Below are 9967 nucleotides of genomic sequence, written 5' to 3'. Positions count from 1 at the left end.
GTTTGGGGGTTCTGGGGGTCCTCCCCCAGAAAAATTTAAATGAAATAGATGCCATTTCCTGCATTCGGGTGTGTTTTACCAGGTTGTTAAACATACTTTTACCTACTTAAATAAACACTTGATTTAATTATTTCAGAGACATATTATTCATTAAAGACTGTGCAAAGTAAAATGTAACATTTTCTTTTTCAAACATTATAAATGTCATAAATGGATTGTTGTAAATGAGTACAAACTCTCTCAACTGTAGATATTTGAAAAGTGGAGATACGATTCAATTTTGTAACAAGGTATCTGTTTTTCAGGATTATTTTGGCGTGTCTTAAAGGGCAGCCTCGTGATGTCATGCAGCTGCCTTCAGTATAACCCCGCCCCCTGTTGCTCTAATGGAAAGAAAACACATATTGTTTCCTCATTTACAGGAATGTTCAGGGTCATGGGCGTGGTTTGAGCTCCTCCAGCGGACACGCCCCCAGCATTCTAGACCACAGCTAAATGATATTTTTTCATTACATTTAACACAATTTTATAATGTTAACAGTATTTTTTATCGTTCAAACTTGGCTGGGTGATTTTTAACACATATTTCTGTGGTGTGACAACCTCAGAACACACATTTATTTTTACTTTACATGGTCTTTAAACTAGTTTCATTATCCTGTTTTTAAACTCACGGCTATGGCTAAGATAAGACTAAAGGGGCAATATTATGTGTTTTTCAGGCATACATTTAAATTCTATACCATAATAAAGTATCTATGTCACCTTTAGTTGTTTTTAAAATGATGTTTATAGTATGTTTAAATTGAAAATAAACTTGTCTTCTCATCATTTCCATTTCTAAACATCTTGAAATTGGCCTCTTCCGCTTCTGTCCTGTCCATTTCAACATGTGTGGGTGTGTGTGCTCCGTGATGAGGAAGCTCGGCTTAGAGACACAGCACAGAGGAGGAGCTGGTCCCAAAAGGTGGTTCTAGTCCCAACCAGTCGTTTTTGCTCTCCTGCCTGGCTGCCTTGGGACGCTGGGGTGGCTATGGTGTAGTGGTAGAGCAGCCGGCTTGGTACTCAAAAGTCACAGGTTTGACTCTCCCCTAACCGGCTAGCTACCTAAACAACTTTGTGGTCAGAGCCACTGGAGCAGGTAATGGTCTTATAACATCCAGCTCTTGGAAAAACTTTATTCTTTACAAAGGATCAAAATAAAATACACCCAAAATACCAGAGTTTGTCTAAACTTTGTGTTTTTATGTACTTGCCTGTTTCCAGACTGGAAGGGTTTTCCAAAGAGCCATTGATTCCGCCAAGCCTGCCTGAGGATCCATTTTCTAGAGCCACTCACCGGAATTACATGTGCTGCCTGTTCACCTCCAACGTACCTGTAAATAAGTACTCACCTGTAAATACTAAGGTTGGGCAATATTGGCAAAAAAAATTAATCACGATTAATTGTGGTATTTATCCGATAACGATTCATTTGACGATTAATCCCCTGGAGTCCTTGGACTTCCTTATTTCATAGTCACATGACCAATTTAGTGGGAAAGATTTGATCTTTGTAAAAAATTGTTTCAAATTGTGTGAAAATTGCTGATTTCAGGCTATACATCAAAATTTAAATTGTGTTGATAGATAAATAAATTACAGAATTTTTAATGTTCATCATATTTGAAGCAGAGAGGAGCACCAAGCAGACTGACCGGAGTAATCCCCAGTCTGTCTGCCTGGTGGCATTAATCATATTAATCGTCAAGTGCCAAAAAGTAATCGATTAATGTTTTTCTGACGATTAATTGCACACGATACGATTATGCCCAACCCTAGTAAATACTCACCCTGGGACCTTGGACCAGCTCCTCCATGCCAAACCTCGTACACCAACCTGTAAGAACAAATTATACTTACCTCTCTGCAATAACTCATTGGAAAGTTCTACTAAATACTCACCACTGCAAAACCTTCTGTTTCCTGATCCCAATTACCGTACCAGCACCTGTAAGTAAAAACACTTACCTTTATTCATTGGTCTCAGTCTTTGTTGTCTTTGGTATTTGCTCACGTCGACTTTGAGCTTTGTAAATCCTGATAGTATGCTTCAGCCAAGTGACATGTCCGTGAGCAATACTAATGACAATCAGACTCCAGGTGCTTCTGTGGTACAAGACGCCAGATTTAGTGAACACGAAAAAAATGCTCCATCAGTTATTTCGGTTACAAGAAGAAACCAGTAACATGCTTAACCAAGTAACTCACCGAGTCTCTGCCATAGATGAAAAATTAGGCAACTCTTCTTCCCATCACTCCTGTGCTAACCCTAGCAGCCTCAACAACCATACCTGTATTACCAGGCTGAGAGCCAGATCTAAGTCCCTCTGAGTTGTTTGAAAGAGACACTGACCACTGCGGAGGATTTTTGCTTCAATGCAGGTTGGCTTTCGCTCGCTCTCCTTCATTGTTCCCCACTCATCCAGCTCGCATAACTGATATTGTGTCTGCATTAAAAGGAAGAGCACTAAGATGGGCTCAAGCTTTGCTCTCATCACATTCTCCAGATACCCTCACCTCTCAGTTGTTTCTCCAGGAGTTCCAGCCTGTTTTTGATCATCCCCTCCAGCAGGAGGAGGCTGCAAAACGTTTACTCACCCTTCATCAAGGAAGGAGATCAGTTGCCGAGCATTACATGGACTTCTGCATTGTTGCCGAGGAGGCAGGATGGGAGGAACTCTCATTAAAAGGTACTTATATTAACTCGTTGTCCGAGCAGATCAAGGATCAGTTGGCCTCCCGGRATGAACCCGGGAGCCTGGATGAATTAATCGCCTTTTCAATCCTCATCGATAACAGATTAAGAGAACGAAAGAGAGAGAGACTACAATTCCCTGAATCCACGAGTTTCTGATTCCGTTTCAAATGGTAAGTTCCTGTTTCCTGCACCACGACTGCTGTAAATGAGCCCGAGCCTATGCAGATTGGATGGACCAGCTTAACTCCCGAGGAGAGACAGAGACGTTTTTCCGCCAAGTTTATGCATCTACTGCGGGAACAAGGGACATAACGTTGCTGCCTGTCCTGTATGGGGAAACGGACCGGCTCGTTAGTTACCCTGGGGAGGTTGATAAGACATGACAAACTACCCCCAACCTCACTACTTTCATTACCCGCCACTGTTGTTTTTGAACAAATCAAACTAACCATTGCAGCACTTGACTCTGGCGCTGAACAAAATCTCATCTCACGTGACTCAGCATTCACACTATTTAATTGCTGATTGATGTAGTAGCACAATAAGTAAGGAAATTTGTGCTTGACAAATTATTTATTTATTCTAGCAATGCTTCTTGGCAATAATTCTTATTATTGTACCTGAATTTGGCAGCACCTGCGGAAATCAGAAGCTCAAAACAAATGCCAAAAGCAACATCAAAATGAGCTGTTTGGCAAAGAAGATCTGGCAAATTTTTCATGTGGACAACTCTCATACTCCGCTATACTGCTTTTCCCACAAATGCACATTCCTTACAAATGTGGCTCAATTTCCAAAAAAAAAAAAAAAAAAAAACAGGCTTTCCAACATCACCAGAAGCATTGTTACAATAAAGACAAATTCTATAAAACACAAATTTCCTTACTTTTTGTGGTAAATGTCTGTGCAGTACATATTTTATGGACCCGCACTAATTTTTGCACATTTTGTTTTATTTAAGATTATTAACAAACATCTCAGAAATGCGTTGACATATAAACTAGTTCTGCTTTAGCATTCTTCAAATTATGCTAGTAGTGCTGTTATAAGCAGTGTTCGTTACCTTTTATCTGTTCAGATCTAATACAAGATAATAATAATGACGTGAATGTTTGAGTGAGCCATACAAAACCATTCAGACACAGCTTTGGACTGTTTAGCTTTTAATCTGCCTTCCAACAGGCATCAGCCAAGCAGTGGCCAGAACCTGGAAACACATCCAGAAAACAAACCTCTTCACATCCTGACTCCACCTCATGACACATGCTAAAGGGGGCAGGCTACCTCTATATGGAGTCAAAAATGTCAGACATTATTCCTCACCCTAATGTTTGATCACGCTTCTTATAGGTGTTGTTTTAAATCAGACGTGTTTCCAACTAAAAGCCTCCTGAGTGTGTGGAACCCTGATCAAGAGTCCCACAACTCAGTCTGCACATAAAATCATCAATTCAATCAGAAATAACCACAGCATAAAAATATACAGTATTACTGTTCACCTAATAAAAGACTATGCAATGTGTAGTGTCTTTAAAAGTCAGTAGTAGACACCCCAATAAATTCTTCAGTTCTACAAATACCATTGGGCCTCATGCAAGAACATGTTCGTATTCTTATCCTAAATTTCTCTTACTTTTGTTCGTACAAAGGGTTCGTACGAACATGTCACATCAGATTCAACAAACTCTTCTATCTTCAGGAAAAGTGTGTAAATGAGCTGCGTAAATTACACCTGTTCGTATCCAGCTGCTCGTGCACGCGAGATTAGCATAATTACCACCCCAAAAACACCATATAAGGCTATGTTTCCTGCCTCAGATACAAGTAAGTGTCCATTCATTCATGAAAATGACAGCGAAAACTAAAAAGAACTTTACGAGTTCAGATTTGAAGTCCTGCTGTCAGAGATCCAGAAAAGGAAATCTGTCACTTTTAGCAGGTCAGCTGTGGAATAAAAAGAGCTGCTAAAAGTATAAACAACTGTGTTAAATCATTTTCATTTATTCAGAAGCCGCAGCGCTGCGCGCCGTGCCGTGCCACCCCACCCCGCGCTGCGGTGGTCTCAGATGCGGGTTTGAAATAAGCATTTTAAAATGTTTTCAAAATATGTCTGGCACTTTGGAGAAAACCCAGGACTTACTGGATGGATTATATACACCCTCTGGTCTGGGAACGTCTCAGAGTCCCCTAGGACGAGCTGGAAATTGTCGCTGCGGAGAGAGCGGGGTCTCTCCTGCTGCCCACCTGCCGCACCTGATAGCGGATAAGCCGGCCGGACGGACAATTTATATTGTTAGTCTAAATTATTACATTTAAAATTATAACTCTAATTCAAGCAGAATAGCCTATTGTCAACATAATTATGGAGTGTAATTTATTTTTAACTCAAAATATCTTCAAACTAACGAAATATAAAGTTATTAGTGAAGAAAACTCGTCTGGATAACAGCAGACTGACTGCTCGTAAAATATACGACAGGTCTGGACCACTCGTGAWTTTTGTTYGTATCTGAAAAAAATCTTAGAAYAYGAAAACATTGGTGAATGCCACAAATTCTCCTAAATCACTCGTACGCACAACTTAAGAACAAATCTGTGCGTACGAACGGTTCTTGTATGAGGCCCAATGTTAGTTTTCTTCTACATTTAATTTTCAGCTCAGTTTCAGTTTCTTTTGCAAAGTCAATCAGAATTTCTTTATTTTATCTGTTTATCTGGACAATAGTTTCACAGTTGTTAATTGACCAGAATAAAAGTAAAAATGCAGCTTTGAATGCTTTTAGCTATTTGATACTTTAGGGTTTTTTTATTTTCATCTATCCTTGAGGGCGACAGTGGCGGAGGTAGGGGAGTCATCCTCTAACCGGTGGATTGCCGGTTCGAATGCCCACTCCAACTACCTCAGTTGGTTTGTCCTTGGGCAGGACACTGCACACGCCTTGCCTGCTGGTTGTGGTCAGAGGTCTTGGTGGCGCCGGGACATGGCAGCCCCACCTCTGTCAGTCTGCCCCAGGGCAGATGAGTCTGTGTGTGTCTGAATGAGTGAATGATTGTAGTGTAAGGAGCTTTGGAGTCCTTGGACTTAACAAAAAAACTCTATAAGTTTAGGCCATTTATAATTTCCCATCTTGAAGTGGTAGGTGTTCTTTCTTACCGTGTCAACGCCCCCCAGCATCACCTCCAGCACAGTGATGTAAACCTCTGATTGGCTCAGTCTGTCAGACGACAGCAGGTAAGTCAGGAACGAGCCCTCTGCAGGCTCACCTCTGTTCACCTGAGCAGTGATATAAGCCATCCGTCTGTCGATGAGTTTCTGAGCTGTGAAAACAGAAGCTTCATTTAGAGACAGAAAACAAAACCAGGGAGCGAAGCTGCAGGAAGCTGATGTTTCTGCTCCTGCAGAGACGTACCCATGTCATACAGGTGGTCCCAGGCCTGAACAAAGCGCCCCCAGAAAGGCAGAATGCTGCGGCTCCAGCGGGGTAAGAGGACCACAATCTCGGAAAGTGTCAGCATGTCATTAACTGCAGTGATGAAGCGCAGAGTGTCTTTAGGAGCATCGTCCTGCAGGCAGCCCAGCCTGGTCTCAAACAGGATGGCGGAGATCCCTGTGGGGTAGAGGACAAACCCCATCATCAGCTGCTCCACCTTAAACATCTGCAACATCTGTACCTGCAGCAGCTCTCACCTTCAAACCCAAACTTATAAAGCTCAGCCGCCACATCAGGAACCGTGGCCTGATCCGGACTGCGGCTGCGCAGGAGCTCCACCCGCTGCAGCAGATCTCCAATTACCTGGTGGATGACCGGGGTGTAGGCCAACACCTCCCGCATCTTCAGTAACTTAGGGTTCAGAACGCTGCGGATCCGGTGCCACTCCAATCCTGTCCTGTAAAATCAGAAACAAAGGTTGTTGTTTTTTTTTAAAAACATACATAAAAATCTTGAAGCGTAAAAGAGTAAACGTTTAAGCTTTTGTCATCAATATCCTAACCGTTCCGTAAAAACACAGAAACAATATATAAAGAAATTACTTATAGATAAAATATTCAAAAACAGATTTTCTAATGCCGTCAGAGCATGGAAAGTGTTCGGTTCTGTGGCTTCAGGACTCTGTCTCTGTTATTTGCAGATGATGTGGTTCTGATGGCGTCATCGCGCTGTAATCTTCAGCTCTCACTAAAGCAGTTTGCAGCCAAGTGTGAAGCTGCTGGGAGAAGAATCAGCACCTCCAAATCTGAGACCATGGTCCTCAGTTGGAAAAGACTGTCCAGGTTGAGAGGAAGGTTCTTCCTCACATGCAGGAGTTTGAGTATTATGGGGTTTTGTTCACAAGTGAGGGAATTATAGAATATGAGGTTGACATACAGACTGGTGTGTGTTTTCTACAGTATTGTGTACTAGAGATGTGACGTTCGTGAATGATCCAAATCTTTTGAACGGCTCTTCACAATGAACGATAGGAGCCAAATCGCGGGCAGTAATGAATCATTTGTAGATTTATTTCTTTTATTCCTCATATAATCTTTATTTTTTCATACCTAAATTGCTCCTGCTTTGCTTTTTCATGGAAAACAGAGGGAGTTGTGGAGTACAGAAGCTCACGGTGAAAGGGTGAGGGGGGTTTCCACTTGACAAACACATGGTTCCACCCACGTGACGGGATTACGTCATTATATACGGCTACGTGATGACGTATTTCCCTACGCGATGACGTAATATGTTCAAAATCGAACGGCTCTTTTGAACGGCTCTATGAAACAAATGGCTCCCCAAGATCCGGATCCCTTCAAAGAGCCATTTATCCCATGTCTATTGTGTACTCTGTGCCAGATTGTTGTGGTGAAGAGGGATCTGGGCTGTTTACCTGTTGGTCTAGTGTACTCTCACCTGAGGTCACAAAATCTGGGTAATGACTGAAAGAACGAGGCGATCAAAATACTTTTTCTCCACAGGCTGGCTGGGCTCTCACTTAAGCTTACTTCAGTAAGACGTGAGACAGCGGGTTAGAGATTGCATTATTTTGGACATCTTTTTCCTGATAGAGTATAAACGAGTTGAAGACGCAGTGTGCCATAAATTATCATAGATCCTCCGTCTGTGCTCCCACAGCTCATATAAATACATAAACAGCAATAAAGATGGCAAACACACCCACAAAGTTCTAACCAATCACACGCTTCAAGCCACAAGGTCCGCATCGCAGAGTTCTGACTGGAGCAACGCACAAGACAACTGTCACCAGGGGATAACAGTGGGAGAGCAGACGGAAGTTGCACAATTTTTTGTTACTCAGCAGGGGGAACAAGACGTGCAACTTGAAGTATAAACCAGGCTTTAGAGATAGGGTGAGAGGTTTAGTTATCATGGAAACATTTTGGAGTAGAACTGCTGCTCCCTTCACAACGACAGGAGCCATTTTAGGTAGTTAGGGTTAGATCATCTGGTAAAGATGGTCCCTGGATGCCATCCTAAGGGTTTTGGGCATGCCTAAGAGGGAGAAGACCCAGGAAAGACCCAGGAAACACTAGACAACACAATGAAATCCTCCCAGAAGTACTAGAAGAGGTGTCTGGGCCTTCCTGTTCAAGCTGCTGTCCCCACAACTCAAGTATGGAAAGAGACTAAAAAGGATGGAAGGATAGATTTAGCTCTCATGCCATTTCAACATTACTCCTCTATCTAGAAATGAGAGATTTATTCTCATTCATCTGGACTCACTCAACATGCAGGCCATATGCCTGTCCCCTCAGGTCCCTGTACTCCTTCCAGTGGGGCAGCTCGACCCGGAATGGGTACTGGCCCTCTTGCTGGATCACCTGAGCAATGAGTTCTGGAGATGCCACGTTGACCAGATCAAAGGGTCCAAACCGGGACCGCCAGATGGGTCCATAAAGACTCTTCTGTAAACACTGCGGAAAAGATGTTTGCAAGTTAAATAAAGTAAGAAATTGTTTACACATACGTTATTATTAAATATTGTTCAGTTCAGTTAACATTCTTCTAAATTAGAGGTCAGTAGTCTCGATCTGGACACAGACAGGATGATAAATTTCAAAAGAATATACTTTTTAAATCACGTTTTCACATTTACTGTAATATTTAAACAGGCACAGTTTCCTTCTAGCTCCCACTGGAACTGATCTCTAAGTGGGTCCAGTTCTTTTCAAGACTAAACTGTAAGGAACCCTTAAGCTCCTACGTAGGTCTCTGGTGGAGGACCTGAGCCTGAACTGAAGTGAAATTGCCTATTTGGGAAAAAGTAGGAAGAGCTCAGAGTTCACATCAATAACTAAAGGAAAGCCAATCACGGCCAGAGTTCTGGACTGAAGGCTTCATATGTTGTGAAATGACAGAGATGCAGTTGGACATGTGCTCATAATGTTTTGGGGATGACTCTCAGCTACTACCACACCACAGATTAGGTCAGTATTTGTAAAACTGACTGAGTTACATCCACTAAGGTTTTTGCAAAATCAAATCTTTTTTGGGCTTTATATCATGTTATAATGTCATTTCCTCATCAAAAAACACACCCAGGGTGTTGCTTTGACTCGTTCATGCATGTCAGAGAAATCCTTGAATCTCATGTGGTAGACATGTGGAGCTGCCTAAACACTAGCTGGTACAAAGCAGTGCCTATTTGTACACAGCACCTCCCCAGAGTTCAGTCTGCAGCCGAGCCCCACAGAGCACCATTTCCCCAAAGCATTGTTGTGAAGACGTGCTGAAGTGGGAGTGTAGGAAACGGTAGGAGGTTCTTGAAGTGTCAGAGGCCAATTTCTAGGTGTTTGGGTAGTCTATGATGAGAAATTCAATTTATTTACAATATATACAGCATTTACTGTATATAGCAACTCAAGGTAACATAGTTATTTGATTGTGGCACAGAATTGAAATATGTTCCTGGAAAATACATAATAACCCCCTTTAACAAACATTTTTACTTTTCTCCTTTTTCTTTTGTTTACTTTTTCTGTCTCAGTTTCGGTTACAAATTAATCCCAAAAGAATTTTTAATAAAGAGTTCAATATATATCAAGTGGAGCATCATGGTGAAATGCCATTATGCTGCACTTGTTAAAGTAAAACTGTTGGGCTTCATTTGTCCAAATAAAGCCCAATTCAGACATCAATTCTGAATTTCACATTGGTGGACAGGATACGAAAAAAAACATTTTTGACCCCAAACATGACAAAGACCACCTATAGATGTTCTTGTTTATAT

At 41.8% G+C, this 9967-nt stretch overlaps 1 protein-coding gene across 1 annotated transcript in view; it reads right to left on the bottom strand.

Moving 5' to 3' along the window:
- cyp27a2 (cytochrome P450 family 27 subfamily A member 2) overlaps positions 1-9967 on the bottom strand; it is a 22269-nt gene that overhangs the window by 11611 nt on the left and 691 nt on the right. Inside the window, exons 3-6 of the mRNA XM_014028704.1 lie at positions 8461-8651; positions 6429-6628; positions 6151-6348; positions 5895-6058 (exon numbers count right to left, since the gene is read on the bottom strand). Coding sequence (XP_013884158.1) covers positions 5895-6058; positions 6151-6348; positions 6429-6628; positions 8461-8651 — 753 coding nt within the window. The remainder of the gene's footprint in view (positions 1-5894; positions 6059-6150; positions 6349-6428; positions 6629-8460; positions 8652-9967) is intronic.

Source organism: Austrofundulus limnaeus, unplaced genomic scaffold (assembly GCF_001266775.1).
Source record: "Austrofundulus limnaeus strain Quisiro unplaced genomic scaffold, Austrofundulus_limnaeus-1.0 Scaffold799, whole genome shotgun sequence".
Classification (NCBI taxonomy): Eukaryota; Metazoa; Chordata; class Actinopteri; order Cyprinodontiformes; family Rivulidae; genus Austrofundulus; species Austrofundulus limnaeus.
The sequence above is the reverse complement of the archived record's forward strand: the minus strand, read 5'-3'. Positions and strand labels throughout refer to the sequence as shown.